The sequence below is a fragment of the Trametes versicolor genome, assembly GCF_000271585.1.
Source record: "Trametes versicolor FP-101664 SS1 unplaced genomic scaffold TRAVEscaffold_11, whole genome shotgun sequence".
In the NCBI taxonomy this organism is placed as follows: domain Eukaryota; kingdom Fungi; phylum Basidiomycota; class Agaricomycetes; order Polyporales; family Polyporaceae; genus Trametes; species Trametes versicolor.
In genome coordinates, this window is record NW_007360331.1 from 829,039 (window position 1) to 848,435 (window position 19,397).

The 19,397-nt window shown below is 58.4% G+C and overlaps 7 protein-coding genes across 7 annotated transcripts; 4 read left to right on the forward strand and 3 right to left on the reverse strand.

Annotated features, from left to right (window-relative positions):
• Window positions 1-59: 59 nt before the first annotated feature.
• Window positions 60-839, reverse strand: TRAVEDRAFT_74347 (uncharacterized protein; the record flags this gene model as incomplete). Its single annotated transcript, XM_008044813.1, has 1 exon — window positions 60-839. The coding sequence occupies one exon, from the start codon at window positions 837-839 to the stop codon at window positions 318-320; it is 522 nt and encodes a 173-aa protein (XP_008043004.1). The 3' UTR covers window positions 60-317.
• Window positions 840-3,332: 2,493 nt separating this feature from the next.
• TRAVEDRAFT_154021 (uncharacterized protein) lies at window positions 3,333-4,486 on the reverse strand. Its single transcript, XM_008044814.1, has 3 exons — window positions 3,832-4,486; window positions 3,430-3,771; window positions 3,333-3,367 (listed from the first exon to the last, which is right to left on the reverse strand). The coding sequence occupies exons 1-2, from the start codon at window positions 4,202-4,204 to the stop codon at window positions 3,734-3,736; spliced, it is 411 nt and encodes a 136-aa protein (XP_008043005.1). The 5' UTR covers window positions 4,205-4,486; the 3' UTR covers window positions 3,333-3,367; window positions 3,430-3,733.
• A 772-nt stretch (window positions 4,487-5,258) lies between these two features.
• Window positions 5,259-7,367, forward strand: TRAVEDRAFT_74349 (uncharacterized protein; the record flags this gene model as incomplete). The annotated part of the gene is made up of 3 exons (XM_008044815.1): window positions 5,259-5,650; window positions 5,708-5,948; window positions 6,425-7,367. The coding sequence occupies 3 exons, from the start codon at window positions 5,259-5,261 to the stop codon at window positions 7,031-7,033; spliced, it is 1,242 nt and encodes a 413-aa protein (XP_008043006.1). The 3' UTR covers window positions 7,034-7,367.
• Window positions 7,368-11,054: 3,687 nt separating this feature from the next.
• TRAVEDRAFT_23288 (uncharacterized protein) lies at window positions 11,055-11,615 on the forward strand (the record flags this gene model as incomplete). Its single annotated transcript, XM_008044361.1, has 1 exon — window positions 11,055-11,615. One exon carries the CDS (start codon window positions 11,055-11,057, stop codon window positions 11,613-11,615), a length of 561 nt encoding a protein of 186 aa, XP_008042552.1.
• A 1,654-nt stretch (window positions 11,616-13,269) lies between these two features.
• On the forward strand, window positions 13,270-13,842 carry TRAVEDRAFT_23289 (uncharacterized protein; the record flags this gene model as incomplete). Its single annotated transcript, XM_008044362.1, has 1 exon — window positions 13,270-13,842. The coding sequence occupies one exon, from the start codon at window positions 13,270-13,272 to the stop codon at window positions 13,840-13,842; it is 573 nt and encodes a 190-aa protein (XP_008042553.1).
• Window positions 13,843-15,782: 1,940 nt separating this feature from the next.
• Window positions 15,783-16,388, forward strand: TRAVEDRAFT_23290 (uncharacterized protein; the record flags this gene model as incomplete). Its single annotated transcript, XM_008044363.1, has 1 exon — window positions 15,783-16,388. One exon carries the CDS (start codon window positions 15,783-15,785, stop codon window positions 16,386-16,388), a length of 606 nt encoding a protein of 201 aa, XP_008042554.1.
• Window positions 16,389-16,888: 500 nt separating this feature from the next.
• On the reverse strand, window positions 16,889-18,857 carry TRAVEDRAFT_74350 (uncharacterized protein; the record flags this gene model as incomplete). The annotated part of the gene is made up of 2 exons (XM_008044816.1): window positions 16,889-18,541; window positions 18,594-18,857. 2 exons carry the CDS (start codon window positions 18,855-18,857, stop codon window positions 16,889-16,891), a joined length of 1,917 nt encoding a protein of 638 aa, XP_008043007.1.
• Between the last annotated feature and the right edge of the window lie 540 nt (window positions 18,858-19,397).

Genomic DNA, 19,397 nt, shown 5'->3' on the forward strand with positions numbered 1-19,397 from the left:
AGGGTTGCCGTGCCAGATTACTCCCGTGCACTCCTAAACACTTGGATTTGAAATATAGGGTGATTTCGATACGTTGTAAAGGTACAGGGCGAGATTATACATAGTGCCCTAGCATCATAATATGCGGACCCATACGATATAGAAGAAATAGGACGAGCAATAACGTAAATACGATACAGGCGAGGAGAATAGTATGTGCAGTGAAGAATGGGAAATAATGATAGAATAAGTGAGGGAACCATCTGCTGATGCCCATCGAAAAATGCTGCCAGTCGGAGTCGCACTGCAGCCGCCACCGCGGCTCAAGCGGTTCAGAATCAAGGAGCGTCTTCGTCGGAGTCGTCAACAGCAGACCCCGCCACGGAGCTCTCCGCACTCGTGGAGTGCTCGTCTTCGTCCTCAGTGTGCGAAAGCTCCTCGTCCTCCATCGGCGGCGTCATCAACCCTGCGTGCGCTGTCTCGACGAGAGAGTGCATCTGCACATCCGCGTCGGTCGCGCTCGAGGCGGAGAACAATCCGCTCCTCCGCGTTGCGCGAGCAGACATGCGGGGGAGCGTCGGCGTCAATGGGGAGTCGTGCGAGGAGGGGACGACAAAGTCGCCGTGGCCGTGCGTCGGCGTGTCGAGGGTGCTCAGACGCGCGGCGGGCGAGGGAGCGACGATGAGGGAATGTCCATGGCCGGGAGTGACGGGTGTCGCGGCACGTGCCATTGCCTGAACGGAGGGAATGACAACTTGAATGGCGCGGCGGAGGGAAGACCGGCGCGCGCCAGTTGATGATGAGGGGACGGGAGTGTTGGTTTGGGGGAGGGCGGCGGAACTCTGGATGAGCGGGGACATGGTAGACGCCATGGATGTAGTGGGTGTAGGTGGTTTGGAGAAGCGGTAGCTGGGCTCGGAAGCTAGTAGTAGACTTGTGTGGAAGTCGCTGTGAATGCGGCTGGAGGCAGAGGTGGTGAGAGAACCCGAGTGCCATCGACGTGCATACTTATACGCAACACAACGCACCACGAGGCAAGTCGAACACTCTGAGCCGACCAGGTACGAGCAAATCCCGGCCACAGCTTCAAGGGCATAACGCGCGCATCACACCGGGCACTGCTCCCTAACACGCGACTGAATGGCCAACGCGACGCCACAAGTCGCACCCAACAGATCCCGCGGCCCAGATTTACCCTCACGGCCGCGCACACGCCTATTTGTCCTCCCCAAACCAGACGGAACTGTCAAAGGGGAAGGGGTATCGCCATGAAACACGACGCCGGAGCCCGTGAGAGGATTGCGCACTGCCGCGATGTCAGTTTCGCAGAATGGACGCCCATATCCGCGTTCAGGTTCCTTCCAAGTCGTGATCTGCACCGCCGCGCCCCCGTCGAATCTTGCGGCGATCTGGCACGGATATGAATGCGTGTGGTGGACGGCTTCTCCGTGCTAGATGGGTTCAGCGTGCCGGCGGCCGGGGTCTTGTACTTCATATCCGACGAGTCGCGAGGAGTATGCGGAGAGGTTTGGCGTGCATGCAAGACGCTGGCCCTGGTGCGGGTGTGTTACCGGCCCTCCTGGGTTGGCATTTATGCGAGCTGGTGAACATACACGCCTTACGGTGTAGTCGCACCGACTCCGCGAACGTATCTCGGCCCTTTTAAGTTTGCCCGAAGACCGGTTCGAAGACCGGGCACCCGGCCGTAGGCGACGAAGCTCCCCTACAACAGGCTTCTCAGCGGTATTGAGCGGAGGGCAGCGGCCACGCTTACCAGCTATGGATGACGGGGTCTGCGACTACTTCTCCTGGCCAGGACACCCGGACACAGTCGGCGACTGTCTACGTCCTGCGCATATTGCGCTCAACGATGCTCTATGAATGACAGTAGACGCACTAAGCTGTCGGAGGTTTTTCAAGCCGGTATGGCATCGTCGATGGGCCCACAATGTTGTTTTGTCCACATGATGTGGATCGGCTTGACCTATACACTGACAGAGTTCTGCATGGTTTGCGGTAAGTAAGGAGCTGCGACGAAATGCGTCGACGCCAACAATCACATGGAGGACGAGACGTTCGGCTATATTTAGCCTCCGCGCAACCTCGATGCCATTTGCCGCGTGCATAATGCATCGCTCATCAAGGCAAGCAGGAAAGCAGGTGAAAGGGGAAGCCGTTTGAAGAGTTTGCGCATGCGGTTGAAACGTTTCGTTCTTGATGAGTAGGGTGAGTGATCATGTAAACAGTTTAGGAAGTCTACTCACCTCCCAGGTTTGGAGAGCCCGATAACGCAAGTAGCATGTAGGGCGAGCAGCCGCGGAATGGATAGTCCAACAGGGGCTTGAAACGACCTCGCCGTGGCCGTATTTGGATACAGTAGTTGGCAGGAATCTTCACCTTCGCCTCGTGTTCGTGGATGTTCACTCTCCCTACGAGGGGAACGAGTGCGCGGGGAGGCATACACCAGCCGGTCGTTAGTCCAATTGCGAAGATTGTCAGGGCTCCAGTGGGGAAAGTTGTGAAGAGCGTATGTATCTCACCGACTGGTAGACGCGTGGTGGCCGATTCCGCAAGCGTCGTGGGATGCAACCTGCAAGATGGAGATTCGATCGCAGATCCAGCTGGTTGCCGATATCTGCAGATATTGTAGGCTATGACGCCAGCGGCCCATAGGTCGATTGTTCAGGGTGGATTTCCGTGCGTACACACACTCACCTTCAGCGCGTATGCGGGCATCAAGCCGCGGTACACGCATCGCGTCCTCCGCACCTGCTCGGGGAACTGTGCTTACGAGACCCTGAGCCCACAGGTACTGCGCACTCACATTAGTCAAAATGCAATTCCAGATCGCCAGGCCGCGAAATCCGCGCGGCTCACTGAACGAAGGTTGCACGCAGGATCCCGCCTGTTCCCTGGATGCTGGCGGCATAAGCTCGTCAGCAATATGTCGAACGCAAAAACCGCGCATGGACCCACCCGGTGGCCGCGTCGCCTGGCAACCCCTATGGGATGCGATACAAGATTACTGCGGCTTTGGAGCGCAGGGAAGATGACGAACATGCGTCTTCCAGATCCACCACGCCGCTTGCGAGAGTTTCGCGCGAATTGTAACTGCGCTTGGGACCCTTTTCGGACATTGCACGAAGTCGGACAATCCTAGTTCTGTGAAATGAGTTGCTGTTGGTGTCTTTCAGGAAGCGGCTGCGGCTGCGGGGAAGGGGAATTCTCTGCTGCAGGTGTATGTAGGGCGATCGGCGAACCAACGTTCGGGGACGCACGGCCTTGATAGTCATTCTTGCTCAGCTGCTTAGCAGATTCGTTCATCGTTTGTAATGTACGGGTGCACACAACATGGGGATTTCTAGTATGAATGGGCAAGGTGTATGTACTGTGAAATCACAGTCAGTATAGGGTATTGGGGCTCGGTCGAACAAGCGATCTGGGACTGACCTGAGGCACTCACAGAATCGGGAACTTGAGCTCGCAGATAGTTCGCAGATACTAAAATCTTTGCACCCCGTAGTAATGCCGCTCTAACCTGGTGCAGGTGTCCCCCTTTCGAACCACCTCGGAATCCCAGCTACCGAACTGGCGCGGGGGCACGGACGGCGAACCCTCAGAAGTCTCACGTACGCCCCAGCCTCGTGGTGCGCTGAAGGGGAGGCGCAAATTCGGCACCATGCATCGTCCGCATCAAGCACGTAGATCGGTTGCCTTGTACTGTCGTGCGTGGGAGGCCAAGGTCGTCACATCGTCATGAGCTGGGTTCTGAATCCTCCACCTCCTTGCGCACTGCACACGGGGCGCATAATCAGCAAGTTGCTCCCAAACTCGTGCACTGAAAACACGTACCGCGCTCGAGGTCCTTCCTGTCCAGCTCTTCGGTGCGCGTCGCGTCGAACCGCTTCCCCAGCATGACCTCCTTCCACCCGATCTCCTCCCGCCCTGCGCCGCCCTCCTCCCTACTCTTCGCGCGTGCCTCGGCCTCGGCCCGCGCGCGCCAGACGCCGTGGCTTCTTGCCAGGCGCCATAGACGGTCTTGCTCGCGCTCCTCGATGACCTCCCCTGCGCCGAGACGCGCGCGCAGGTCCGTAAGAATAGATAGCTGCGCGGCGACATGCGCGCGGTCCGCCTCGTACGCCTTGCGCTGGAAGAGGTGGTGCATCGCGATCGAGGTGAGCGCGGTCGAGTACAGCAGGTGTGGCAGATACGGGAGGACCGCCATCGTCACCGGGCCAGCTGGCAGTGAGAAAAACGCTAGCTGTTCTGGTTATTCGTTCGCGACAGGGCTCGGATCCGCTGCGGGCGCGAGCAGAGTACGAGAGGCGGTCGTCACACGCGATGAGGGTGAGGGTGAGAGTGGCCCGCGTCCAATTGCATGCCGAGGTAGCCTATTTCGATCTCCGCAACGCGTATACGGATTTGGGCGCGTCGTTCGAATGTACACGCTCTTCACGACGTTCGCAACTGCCCCGGGGCTCTGTCTTATACAATGTTTCCGTATCAATCTCTCCCCGACCTCCAGCAAAGTGGTAGGCCCAGACCGCCTAGAATACCGGGGTGAGAGGTGGGTTCGGGACGAGAAGGAAAGGCGTGGCGCCCCCGCGATCGGGCAGAATTTCTGGTCCGGACCCCGCGCGCGAAACGGGTCCCCTGGAATTCGGGCGCGCCCTGTTGGGCAGGCCGGGGCTAATTGCGTTTAGGCTTCTCGCGCGAGAGGGTGATTCTGAACGTCTGCGCACGGCGAGGCGAATTCGGAAGACGCGGGCTTAGCGCAGGGCAGGACGGCGCGGGGAAGGATCATCGGAAACGGGCGTGATTTCTGTTCGTCTGGGCCCGTCGTTCCCAGTGTATACACAGCGGCTGCGCGTCTTCCGAATATGCTCGCGGGTCCCTGAAACGGAGTACAAGGACGAGCCTGTATGAGCGCGCGACGTGTGCGGCGATGCGGTGAGGGTGGAAACGACGGAGGGTGATGGCGGGAGGGAGACAGGGGGCGGAGGCGGGGGGCGGCGATGCTCGCGTGGCGGTGGACGGGGGGACGTCTCTTCTGCTCGTTCTTCTTGGATCTTACAGGGCAGCGGTCTGGCCGCTTGATGCTGCTTCCCCCGCTTCGAGAACATCAATCATCCGTTTATAACAACATGACCTCTCACGCCCTTCTCTTCCTCGCCCTCTCTTGATTTCCTCCTCCACCGTTGCTCCCCGAACGCATCACCCACCACCGAACATCGACCGTCACGCCCGCGACCGTCGCCCACCAGCCACCTACCGTCACCATGACCGCAGTAGAACCCAGCCTGAGCGCCACACCGACGCTCCTCGACCCCCGCACGGACTTCATCGAGCAGGTACGGCCGTACGCCACGTCGCCAAGTACACGCCCAGTGACACGCGACCCCACCCAGATCTTCGCAAAGGTCGAAGAGGAGAACGAGCGACGCGCGCAGGAGAGCCCCGAGCTCGCCGACCCGCCACAGAGCGTGCACGACCGCGTCGCGTCACCCATCCCGCCAGCCGCACCCACCATGGTCTCCATCGTGAGAGACCGGAGACGAGGGAGCATATCCGTGTCGCGGTTCGGTCAGGTGTGTGTCGTCCTCGTCTTCATTCTGCTCGGCCTCCCTCGCGTCGAAACGGCCGTGTATTCCTACTATGAGCTCTCTGTGCCGTAGTTGGAGGTACGGCCGCCCAGCTGGAGCTTCACACCTCCCTCGCTATGACATAGTCGCGCCACGCGCGTAGAGTACCCCACGAAAGTCGTCCGCGTACATGACGCGTGGCGCGAGGCTCAGAAAGCCAGGCCCTCTGGCGAAGTATTCCGCTGGACATGTTCGGCGGGCGAGACTGCTGGTGGTGAAGATATCCAGGCGCACGGTGCGCTTTGTTACCCTGGCCTCGTCCTGCTGGTCACGGCCGCTGCCCACTTTAGCTACGCCTGCGACGTGCGGGCGTTGGACGCCCTACCCGTACGTCGACGACGGCGTCTTGCCACAGCCGCTCGTGCAGCCATGGTCACTCCATCCCTCTGCGATACATGTTTCATCGACGTGTCCCCCAAAACAGCTCGTGCAAGAAATGGGGTGTTCTCCGACTTGAGCTGGAGGCATCGCTGTCTATCGCTGTGCATAGTTCATAGACAAGCCCGCTGTTCATCTGTGCCTGAAGTGTTGACCGGCGCAAGAGTGGGGATATCTGCTGTGCCTCGTTCTGGGTCTCCTTGTCATTGCGCCAGGCACCGCAGTGGCTGGCCAGCAGCACATGCAACGCCTGATGGCTGTCGCGCGCCTCCGTCGCGTTCGGGGTGACGCGCGGTACCGGTGCCACTATTCGGACGCGTTGACAGCCCCAGGCACGCGTCCATACACACCTCTTCCAAAGTCGGCATCTCGAATATCTTCAATGTATGCGTAGCGAACAGCTCTAACGCCAGTATCCCCCACAGGCAACGGACCTCTCGACACAGACCGCAGAGGCCCCCAGCGCACTGCCCTCGCGCACAAACTCCGTGATCATCAACGCAGGCAAGACCGGCGCGTTCTACCAGGCACAAAAGTACGCGGGCAGCGCAGACTCCTTCGCGTCCTCGCACGACGGCCAGGACGACGTGCGCGACGAGGAGCAGGTCACGCAGATGGAGACGATCGCGGGCCGCGTCAGCCTCGGGAAGGCGATGGGCGGCCTCATCGCGCGCCGGCTCTCGCGCTCCCGCACGCGCTCGCGCGACATCCTCGCGACGCCGAGCGGGCTGCTCATCGGGGTGTCGGTCGAGGAGGCGACGACGGAGGCGGAGCACGGGGAGGAGGACTCGCTGGACGCGCCGCACACGCCGAACGGCACGGCGTTTGTGTATGCGGCGCAGGCGGACGGGCTGCGGTCGCGGCGCTCGACGGTGAGCATGCCGGGGACGGCGGCGCCGGGGGAGGGCGCGGGGGCACCGGCGAGCCAGGAGCGAAGGCTATCGGCGGCGGGGTGGGTGGCGAAGGCGAAGGACCTCACGAAGAAGTTCCGGCGGAAGAGCATGGCCGTTCTCCCGCAGAACTCGTCTCCATAGCTGTGATCCTCACTTTCCACGTTGCGCGTTCCAACACCCATCGCCTCCACTCTACCCCTCGCTCTCGTCGCCCTTCGTTGTACATGCTTCTCGCTGCTTGCTTACCCCCTCCCGCTTGGTCTTGTCGAGGCCCGGGGCCTCCTGCTCACCTTGTCTCTCCCCGCCATCACCACCACCGCCATCATCGTTACCATCGTCTCTCACCCTCGTCATGCTGTCCTCTCGCACGGACACTGCACGGATCTTGCTTTGCTGTCTATAACCTTATGCCCACCTCGCATCCTCTCGCATCCCCTCATGTGCCCGGCCGCATGTCATAGTCTTGATACAATCCAAACAAACAACTGCTCCACGCGCGATTCGACGCGTCAGATATCCTCCTCGCGTCGTGTTTGGTGTGCGGCGTGTATATGCTCATACTATCGTGGTGTCCAGAACAAAGTGCCCAAAGATGATCTTACGATCCACAGTGAGATACGCGACGCGCAGACGTGATAGATACACACTTCAAATTGTCAACACCAGATCGACGCCGACTTATATCTGTTCTCCAACCCCAGATTTCCCTCGGCGAAATCACGGTGCGCGATCGTCTGCGCAGCTGGCAAGTTAAAGCCACGTCGTCGCCCGCGAATTCCATCGACTGGTACTCCTTCCACTAAAGGCCGTGTCTTATTTCTCCCTGATACGACGCTGATACCTACTTTCACAGAACTATTCGCGAACGACTGCCTCCGGGATCCACGGAGACCCACCGCGCCGCCGTGCTCCCAATCAGCACGCAGGTACGCACTCGCGGGAGCGTGCGTCGCGATCGTGGCACGTCTCGGGACCGCGCGCCAACCGACCGGGAGCGGCGGTCCCGGAGAACGCGACGTCGTTCCTGCACGATCGTGGAATTCTCGACCGCGTCGTTCTCTTCGTTCTTAATTCCATGGACGTTCGCAAGACAGGCACGCAGGGTAGATATCGTACTGAGACTTGCCGCCGGCCCCGCGTGCTACGACTCGCCAAGCACCGGGCGGATGGGGTCCTGACATGCCTGATCGGGAATTGGCCACAACGCCGCTCTTCGCGTCCAGCGGTTTACTCCGCCGACGTCGACAGGGGCGTCAGGGCAGAGCCGAGAGCCGACGCCCACTGAGCAGCTCACACGAGTACGGTGAGCCTAGTATCGTACAGGGTGCTGCTAAGTATACTATGTGCTGACTGTCCTGGACTTGCAGCTTCGGGCCGACGACTCTGTGCTCAAACCTCCTATGTAGTATCATTGCGTCCGTTATGACCGCCAATGGCACCTGGCGAATGGGGCCCTGAGTGGTTTTCCCTGGCTCGGAGACTATGTTCGTCTACATGTTCGGGTGAGCGCGCATGTCGTATTGAGCTCGCTTTTGCTGGCTACGAGAAGAGCGTTGAACGAGTCATACCAATCATGCCACCATCTACCGGGAAACAGGTCATCGGCATCCTCTCGCGGCTCATGACGCCAACATGCAACAGCAGACATCGGCGCCCTCGACACATACCCGTAGTCTGCTGCCGCAGCGGTGAACCCAGCACATGCGCCGATTTTCAGGCCTCTGACGCTATCGTAAGTTCTCGCCTTTACCGCACGTACCACGTCCGAGTCAACCTAATGTAGCTTGCAGGGACGGGCGTGCATCGAGCGTGCAGCGGCAGGAATCTGCCGTGCACTGGCATCGGCCGAGCGGGCTCTATCCCACCCCCGTGCAGAGCGTGTTGGCGTCCGGGTACCACCGAGCGACGGGAAGCAGCGCGTGGCTCCAGCTGTGCCTTCGGTGTCTGTGCCCGGGTTCCTCGCCCAAACGTTAACTCACACAGCCCGGAGGCATTGTCGCGGAGCTAGTATCACGGGAGGTAAGCTGTTCACTTCAATTTACGTGGTTTGGACTCGGACCTTGTTGCAGCACATCGTAGGTCCGCGTCAGGCGTCGGACCTGCACAACTTCCCACCGGCGGTTATACATAGGTTACGTCCTAAACCACTTGAAACCTCGCACGACTTGTGCGAGAAAAGTGCCGCGCGGTACCGAAGGTCAATAGCAACTGCTTGGCAGTGCACTCCTCCTCGCGGTACAACAGGAGCCTAAGAATTCATCTTCACAATTGGTATGGCGGTAGCGTGCCGTCCTCGCATGAACCCCCGTCGTATACTCCAGCTAACCCCGATGAACATAGAGTGAGCGCGGTTCACCATAACGTACACCCGTCGTAAATGCTGTTCTCCGGCCAGTGCCGCCTTCGGAGCTTCGTCGCTCACGCTCTGGTGTCTGGCTTTGGTGCCGGTGTACCTCGGCGAACCTTACATAGACCGAATGTACGGTCGCGGAGCCATGGCATTGCGAGGCACGTCGCTCAATTCACGCATCTGACATTTTACTTAGAACCCAGTGACGCACCAAGGGCAGGGGTCGCCCGGTCTACCGCCCGGGTTCGCGTCTCAAACTTCTCTGCGGACTCCCGCTGAGACTCGGTCAAAATAAGAATGCCGTCTTGGTGGCTCGCACGCAGACCCCCTCTAATTACCTGGCGGTGCAGCAAGATTGCTCTTTATAGTGGCGTTTATCTGCGAACATGACATGTCTGCGGTGCGCCATCCGTGCATGAATGCATGAACCCTGACTGCGCGTCTAACACTTGTTCGGCGTTAGCCGCGGCGTTCAGTATCACGGCGGTAAATTCATTGGCGCTGCGGTCACTCTCTTCTTGCCAATCTTTTCCATCTGTTCGCGATATAACGCTTCTTCAGCCGAAGATACCCACTAAGATACTCAGCTTCATTCATTTCAGAAGACCTCAGAGCAACATCATTTTTGAATGAGCTCTCAACACCCATCGATGTTGTGGGGCGGGGATGTGGTGCGGGTGGCGAGGCTCAGCACCTTCTCCTCGTCTTTCAACTAGCGGCCCTGCGGTTGTACGTGGGCTATACGCTCTCAAAAACTTAATATTCGCCACTGTAGCTGGGCCGTCCCGTTCGCATCGGTGCATGCAACCCCACCCGTGCGTCAGTAATATCACCGCTTCGGTTCAAATCATGTACTGATCAGGGAGGAAGTCGTAATTTATCGTGCACGTTTACAGAGCCGTTGAGGCATACGCTTCTCTCCATTTGGACACGCTATTGAGAAGCATCCACGCCAGTTTCATGATTTGGACCCGGACGGCGGCAGTCCGGTGTGGTGTCGGGGTTCCGCGGCCAACCTTAAAAAAGCCGGAGGGACCTCCGCGGGGCCACTTGACTTACGACGGGTACGTCTCTCGTTCTGCACATATCCCATTCCGCACCGTGGTTGACCAATTCCCAGCCTCAGGCCGTCGGTTGTATCGAACGGAGTCTAGCGTCTTAGGCCTGTCAATTTCTGGGATGTCATCGCAGCTCGTTGACTGTGAGCGGGGATTCCAGCGCGCGCGTGTACGCACCTGGGTTCCTGTCCAAGGCTGAGAGAGCTGCAAGCAAGGTGACTACCGGCGCGTCCGCACAATGTGATAGATTAGGGCCATCCACTTCACCGGTGCGTCGTTCTTACATAATGCAAGACTGCGAGTCGGTGGTCTTCTCCACTTTGGCAGATCTGGCGGGTTGGGGAGCGAGCGGATCTACTCTCCCCCGCCGCTGCTAGATGCGATGCGAGTGGTGGAGTATACTTGGCCATTTATCTGTGATTAGGACATCAGTACTCAGTTGTCGGCGTCATGGCCGCCGCGCATATCTATGACACTTGACGTTGTGGCTGGCGATGTACATCATTACTGACGGCCCCGGCTGCAATCAGAATTATAGACTTCACACTGGTGCTGCGGGCGCGCGCCGCCGCGTTGTGTATAAGTAGTGGATTGCTGCCAAACTTGCCATCTCACTCACTCGCCCCCTCACTACCTCCCCCGGTCGCCTTTCAAACGACTCACAAAATACTCATACCTATCGGCCTAGTCGACAAAAAACCCTCTCACCAACTCATCCGCATCCCACACAACGATGTCGACTCGGACCATCACCATGCCCGCTCACTCCCCGGCGTCGACTGCTGTTACCCCCAGGCTCCGCTCCACGCCCACCTCGGATGACGATCACAGCCACGAGACCATCTCTGCAGGCGGAATCCGCGCCGTCATCCCCTCCGCGCAAACCCTCTCGCGCCTCGCTTCGTCTACCTCCAACTCCACCCCCGGGAGCACCACCGTCCCCCGGCCCGCTCGCACGGGCACCTTTGTGGGTATTAACGCAGAGTGGACGCCGGGCCACGGACACGCCCTGTTCAAGGTCCCGTCTGCACTTCACCTCCTCGCGACTCCGTCGCGTGTGCGGACGCTAGCCCGGGGGAAGACCCTGTCCACCGTCACAGGCGCCGCTGACGCGCACGTATCTGCCCCGGCTCGCCGAGCTGAGACTATCGCCGCCGCGGGGGTGATGACGCCCTTGGAGGAGAACGAGGAGGATCCGGAGGAGCCTGAGCCGGAAGAGCCTGAGCAGGAGCATGTCGCGGGTGAGGAGGGCTCGCCGGTGGAGACTGCAACCGACGACGAGGACGAGGACGTTCCTCCGCTTGACTTGGCGTAGAGATGCACCGAGGGACCATGTGCAGGCGGCGGCTGCGGCGAATCAGTGGAGATGGATCACTATTCAAACGTTGACATTCTGTACCTCATAGAAGTCCTGAGGTCAAATGGGGTCCAGCGTAGGAGCTTCGCCATTAATATACACTAATATGTCAGATTTCGTTCTTGAAGCTGACAAGCACTTATATACCGGCGTTTGCCGAAGCGTTCAGTATTAGCGCGAGCTGAATTTCGTACGTCATCCGACCCTCGCAACTTGCTTCCTACCACGACGCTACAGTTCAGATAAGACCGAAATACTACTGTGTATCTGTCCAGCGGTCACCATCTCGGACAGCAGGATCTGGTTCCGGATGAGAGGCGCAGGTCTGGGTCATGTCGCGGGGGGGCATCAAGCGGCGCTTCGCGCCGGAGAAGAAGTTGGTCGCAAGTGCCTACCCTATGATAGACGCTGACACCAGCCAGGCTCCATGTCTTAGGGTAGGGGGCGAATCATAGTGACAGGGCCTCACCAGAGCCTGCGAGGCGGGCTACAAGAACTTGAAGTAAGTCCTTAGCATTTGTCACCTAGCCAGCTATTCCAGACATATAAATCTTTCTGCCACAGCTTCACCGCAAACACATCACTTATGGACAGCAGATGCGCCAATCAACCTCGGATGACGCAGATGGCAGTCACTGTGCTCCGACAAGCTAGCGACTGCGTGCAGTAGCCGTTCAGCTCGTACTGTGCTCGTTTACGGGGTGCCCACGACGGATTTCGACGGTTAAAACGCCATTATCTACACGGCTTGCTGTCACCGGCTACGAACGACCCGGTCTGTAAACGGCAAGCAGTTTGATACTAGGCGACTCACCATGCACTTCACGCCCCACAGCGCCGTGCATGTCGCCAACCGCGACGTAACTCAGTCTGAGATACTTCCTTGGCACGGCGTGACATAGCGAACAAGGGAGTCCATCCTTCGGCGGTCACTCGCATCTGAGTAGACAAGAGCCTGGCTTCACCGCAGTCTTACGTACGCGCACACGACTCCAGTTATACGGGCTCATTGGACGGCGTTACGGCGCATGTCCGCTATGCACAGCGTTATTACCGAAATACGAGTGAGGTACGTGCCACCATTTTGTCCGTAAAAGCGGCTTATTTGAATATGTGCGGATCCATACTAGACTACGTTGCAGGTCGAAGGCGTTACATTATCGGAGGCGAATACGGGCGCCGGCATCTACGGGAGTGACGTCGCGCCATCCTCTCACCGGTACGCTGTCCTCCCGCGCATTTCGAATTTGGAATATCTGTCACTTTGACTATGCAGGAGTGAGCGAGCACGCTTCCGCCTATTAAGTAGACTCAATGCCAAACTCGACCCATGCGAACGGCAGCCTTCTGGCTTGGTTGATTTGTAGTTCAGATAGAACTAGCGGCCGGTGTTAGGTCCGACACACATCGCAGGAGAAGCCAGGGCTGGCCTTGACGCCATCTGCTGTAATCAAAGTCTGCAAACTCGAGCAGGAGCTCGAAGGCGCGCGTTGTTGAGTATAAGTACGACGGTGGAGGAGCATCTCTACCTCACTACTCTACCACCCATTCACCGGCAGCCCACGCATTAATCGGCCATTTCGCCTCTACCGCGCTCTCACTCCCCCCAATAATGTCGACTACCACCATGCTCGTTCACTCCGACTCGAAGGCACCCACCGCCGCCATTCCCGCCCTCCACCCCCTATCCACCCCGCGTCGCCGTCACTCCGTCTGCGTGGGCGACATCCACATCGTCATCCCTTCCGCACAGACACACATCATGAAGCCCGTCACGGGCGGCCACGGACAGTCCCTTGTTTCCATTGCATCTGACGACGCGGGCCGGGCCATGCACTGCTGGAGGGATGTCGATGGCAGCGAGCATTGCACGCCCTACCATGGCCACGGAGACGGGATATCGGCGTTCGTGCTCCCGTCCGTACCCAGGCGCGCCCCTGGGGCGCGGCGGAGCACCCTTTCCACTGTTACGAACGCCGCCGGTGTCCAAGCGCACGCCCACCTCCGTACACTCCCTCGCCGCGCTGGTACCGTCGCCATTTCCGGACAGTTGACGCCCCCTATGGAGGAGACCGAGGACGTCTCGGATGAGGACAAGCATTCCGCGGGCGAGGAACGTTCCCCAGCGGGGTCTATAGCCGAAGAATCGGACGACTCGGACGCCCCTCACCCGGGGGTGGCATAGAGACGCATTTCTGGAGAGTGAGAAGGTGCGGAGCGGTGGTGCGTTGGCCGGAGATGGGTTCAGTTGAGCGTGACATGCTGTGTTCAAGTTCTCGTCGCTCGGTCCTGGCAGTTTTGTTCAAGTTACTCTATTGGTACCTTATTTAAAATCACACCATGTGTCACGGTGTCTACCTAATTTTCACAATCCCTAGTCCGCAACGCATGCGTTTGAACGTAAATATTATGGATGGCATGTCGGTGGACCGCGGCATTCGAATGAAGCCAGCGCTTGACTGCCGGCAGTTACCGAGGCGTTGAGTAGCGTGCGCGAGCTAATTTCCCATCCGGTTGTCTTCCTACCACGACGCTACTTTACAAGAAAGTCAAAATAGCACTGTGTTCCTTACTCAGGCGGCCTTACTTGGACTAGCCGCTCGAACGACCCATACTCCGCGATCTTTCGTGCCACGAAGTTCGACTGCATATCGCGCGGACGAAACGGGAATCGACGATGAAGTTCAGCGACTACGCCATGCTGCCCGCCAACCGGCAAAGAGAAGAACGCGTATGATGACCCCCTCTGGCGAAGCCTCTCCGGCACCAGAGCCTGTAGGCAATGTAGCTACGCCGCTGTGATCGGTAGCCAATCGCACTACCGCGAACCGTCAAGCTTTCATGCGTGAGTTTTCGGGTATATCAGAACTTGCATGTTGTACAGGGCTCTAGCTGACATTCATTCAGGATTGAATCATATATGATATGATTATCACGGATAGAAGATGCTCCAGCTGACAGACGAGTCCATGGACACCGCATTCACTGGGGACACGAGTGTGTAGTGCGGTCAAGATGGAACAGAGCTCAATTGAGTCAACCAAGTGTTGCAGTGCAAGTACTGGGACGCACTCGCCTTTACGGGTCACCTACGACCCAGTACCTCCCTACCTGCCCGCCAGGCTACGCGACCAGCTCTGCGCTCCGTGGTCGAAGGCATCATGAATGGGACATACCGAGTCTCCTCTTGTCCATTCTGGTGTCTATGACTCATTCTTCGGGCTTGATAGCCTCGTAGATCCTTATGCGCTATCTTCATGCTAACGCCTATGAGCATAGGTCGAGCGCGGTGCACCATAACATACGCCGGCTGTCAAGGTTGCTCCCCGGCCAGTGCCGACTTCCGAGCTTCGTCGCTCCCGTACGGGCGTCCAGCATTGGTGCCGGTGTTGCTCAGTGAAACTCAAATAACCCGAAGGTACAATCGCGGGGACATTGCACTGCAAGGTACGTCCTTGACTTTACGTGTGTGACGTGTATGACAGTGCACCGAGGGAACCCAGAGGGCTAAGGGGAGGAGTCGCCCGGTCTCCCGCCGGCGTTTGCGTCTCACACTTCTATCCTGCCTCCTGTCGTGACTCGGTCAAAACAAGAACATCGTCTCGGCGGCTCGCATGCAAACGCCCTCTGATTGCCTGGCGGTGCAGATTGCCCCCCGCAATGGAGAAGGCTATAGGCGTCCATCTGCGAGCATGACATATCGGCAGTGCGCCATCTATCCACGAACCCTAACGGCGTATCTAACGCTGATGTCTGCTCCCGAACTCTGATTTTGGGCGTAGAACAGGGCGGGAAGGCGTCCGCACCACGCGGGCTTCGCCTGGGCTATGGGCTCCGTCAGTGGATGCGAACGGTGGTTCGTGTTCGTCATGTTGGCGCGTTTCAGACAGAGTCGAGCAGTGCTCGGCGTGAGATCCGTGAAAAGTCCTACGAGAAGCGGTGCCGGGCCCTCATTGATGTTTTGGGTGTTTGGATTCCTTAGCAGGCTTCACGGCGCGCCGCGTCGCGTATAAGTACGAATCTCGACAACGGCCAACTTCACTCAGCATCTCTACCCTCAGCGCATTCACAGCGACGCACACCTACTACCAGCCTTCTTCAATCTTATCGACACCCACACCCGCCATGTCGACTATCTCTGCACTCGCTCAGCGTTCGGCCTCTTCCCCCCAGACCAATAACCCGGACCCCTCTTCATCCACCTCGAGCGCATCCTTGATCCGCACGCACGGGATCCACGTCGTCATCCCCCAAACGCAATCTACGGCGCGCGTCGCCACACCCACCACTACGCCCATCCACGGGAATCCCTTGAGCTCAGCCGCGTCGTCGCCTGGCGGGTTCTTCAGCATCCTCGAGACGCCCACTCATGGTCATGGGGATTTCGTGGTCCCTTCCTCATCCTCGTACCGCCGTGACTCCCCGACGACACCGACGCAGCCGCGCATGTCCGCGCGCACGAGGCGGAGGAGTAGCTTGTTCTCCGCATCGAGCATGAACGACGAGGATGCGGACGCTAGCGCTTCGGCGACAGGTCCTGGTGCAGGGGGCTTGACGATGTCGCCCATGGATGAGGAGGGCGAGGAGCACGAGCACAATGGGCTCCACGGCGATGAAGACGGACTTGAAGACCAGCACGAGGACGAGCGCGCTGTGGGCGCGGAGGGCTCTAGCGAGGGGTCTTTGGTGGACGAGGCACACACGAACGCGCCTCTGCTCGGTGCCGCATGAAGCGTGCACCACTGCTTGAAGGGTTACTGAAAATCGTTCTCGGTCGACGTCAGGTTGTTTGATTTATTCTATCTTTATCTCCCTTCCTATGTACACATGACTTAACTATACCCGGCTCTACACAATCCTATACAATCATTGTCATTGTCTCAAATCGCACTGTACTGTTCCGTACGCTGGGTGCAAGCACTTTGCCGCCAGGGTAGGAGCGCCGACATATGCAAGCCCATCATAACAGTGTATTGGCAAGGAGCCAAAAGATGGATACTCATAATCATGCACGGAAATATGCAGACATGGAGGGAAAGCGGTCGATACAAGATGGATGGTGGGCGGTAGAAGTAAAGAGCGGGGGCGCTGTACCCTAGAGCAATGTCTTCAAACTCGGAGGCGTCCGGAGTGCATGGATCAGCTTCCGGAGTATGTCGTACGATTACCGTTGGCATGCTGTAGCCAACCTTGGGACTCAGTCTGGTAGCCCGGGGAAAGGGAGAAGAGATCTAGTAACGACCCGGACCCAGCGATATCGATGGAACGATGACAGTCGGTGCCGGTCCCTCATACGCGTTGGGACTACTCCTCGCGCTCAGCGAGGGCGATGTCCGAGGGGAGGGAGAGTACGGATAGATCGGCTCCCTGCGTGTATTCTGGGTCGGCTCTGGGTACCTGCCCTGGGGTATGAGTTGGATCTCAAGTGAACTTCCGGGCCCCGAGGATGCGCGCGTCTGTTCAGCACGCATACGATAGGTGCCCACGCGCCCGGCCTGCAGCCCCAGGAGGAGCAGCTGGAGCTCGGTACTCCGACTGCCATTGTCTGTTATGACCGCGCGTGCGGCATCGGCGAGGTCGAGGCGCGGGAAGAGCATGTCGAGCGCGCACGCATACGGGAACAGCGCGACGCCGCCGTCGAGCGTGTAGATGCGCAGATGTTGTAGCCCGTGGTCGAGGAGGAGCACCGAATCAAGCGCTGGGAGCGCGTCGAGATCGACCGACGGCATGCCCAACGTCGTGAGGTGCGGGTGCGCCTGGGCGAATAGGGCGAGCGTTTTGACAGTGGGGTGGTCGTGCGTGTTTTTGGGGACTTGCGGTCGAGCTGGCTCCCGATAGTATGAGCCGTCGGAGTGTACCTCAACGGTACTGACAATGATAGACTGAGGCATCCGATACGGATCAGGCTTCTTGGGCTTGGGCTGTTTTGTCGCGATGTCGAATTGAACGAGGTCGGGCCACGCATCCTGAAGCGCCACGATACTGGCATCGGCAAGGTGGAACTTCATGCCCTCAAATTCAAACGCGATATTCCGGAGGCTGGAGAGGGTACGCAATGGCGCCAGAAGCTTGTTGCTGTCTGGGAAGTGGTATTTGGATGAACAAGTGCAGCGAAGCGTGGCGCGGAAGTGGCGGAGGGAAGGTGTGAGCTTCGCGTAGATGGGCTCGAGACTGCGAACCGTAGAGTGACCAGATTGCGTATGGGGTTCGTCGCGAGACTGTTCGGAAACGCACAGCTCGGACGCGTCAATCGTAAGAGACTCGATGTTGGGTCGTGCGGTGGCGGCTATGAACGCGCAGATATCGCCAAGACGTCCAGAAAGTGTGAGGTCGCGGAGACTGAGGAAACCCGTGTTGGCCACGGGTTGGTGTATCTCCGGCATCCTGTTGATGTGCAATTGAAGTGTCCGAAGTCGGGTAAACGAGGCAAGTGATTGCAGAATCGGAATAGTGAGCACCGTCTTGTGCACTACATGCAGAGTGTGCAGCTGAGTCAAATTCCAAAACGGAATGGCTTGTTCCTTGCCCACGGCTGCAGCGGGCATGTCCTCGATGGTGAGGTGAGTGACGGAACCGAGCGCTGGCTGCGCAGCTTGAATCGTCATCCGGACGGCGTTATCTTCGGCCGGGAAGTACACCTTTAGATTAAGACTCTTCATGGATGCCGAAAACAGAGTAGTGCAGCACACGCTCGATGTGTTGATTTCGAATCCGGTTAGACGCTCGAGGCGAGGCAAGAGAGGGTCCCGAGGACACCACCGTGTCAATAGGACCCACACCATCGCGGGGAAACGCTCGAGCTTTCCGACGTGCAGTTCGCGCACGCGCAGCGCGTACTCTTGGAAACGTGCCCAGTCCGTATCCGTGAAGTCGGCTACAAACATCTAAAGTACAAGATCGTTAGCCTATAAGTAGACCAGAATCGCGGACACTGACGTGGTTTTTCTTGTCATAGGGTCGGAGAGCAAACAGGACATGGTGGAAGTCGTCGATGTATCGCCACAGTACGTCGAGAGCGAGACTTGAGACCGCACGGCATACGGTCGCCAGCTGGGCCAGTGCGGCTTGATTCTCGCGGCGCTGCTTCACGGTAAGCAAACCCATCGCGTTATCGCTATCCTTGGTCAACGGCCCTGGGGAGAGATGCCCGAGCACTGCTGATGCAATCTTGGGCGACGAGAGGACGTCATGAGCTGCCATGTTCTCTCAGTCTCTAGGTTCAGTCTGGGTGAGTGTTATATTCGTCTTCTCATGACGGCCCGGATACTTACTAGTAGCTGCAATCCGAGACGGTGTTGGGAGTTCGTAATCAACATGTACGGATCGTTGGTCTCTCAGAACCGAAGGTGGTCCGTGCGTGTGTAACCTGCGAACATGAGGATCAGTCCGAACTCCGAAACCACGCGCTCTGCAACGCACTAGTGAGCGTCTTATAGAGGCTGTATCCGTTTCTTCACGGCGATTTCTGAAGTGTATGCCTTGGACATTCTTGAACGATATAGAGTCGACAAGTGTCCCATGAAGCGTGTCGATAGTTTGAGATCAGAGGGTGTAAGCCGATTCGATGGTGATAACTTTGACAACCTCCGAACGGGCGCTCTATGTCGATTATAGCTACCCTAGTCGTATGGGTGCCACCCATAGAATGAAGGGCCTCGGGTAGAGGTTTACGCTGTTGTGGTATCGTGATACAACAGAGTAGAGAACCCGACTCGGAGTGAATATGTGAGTGTGAGAGGA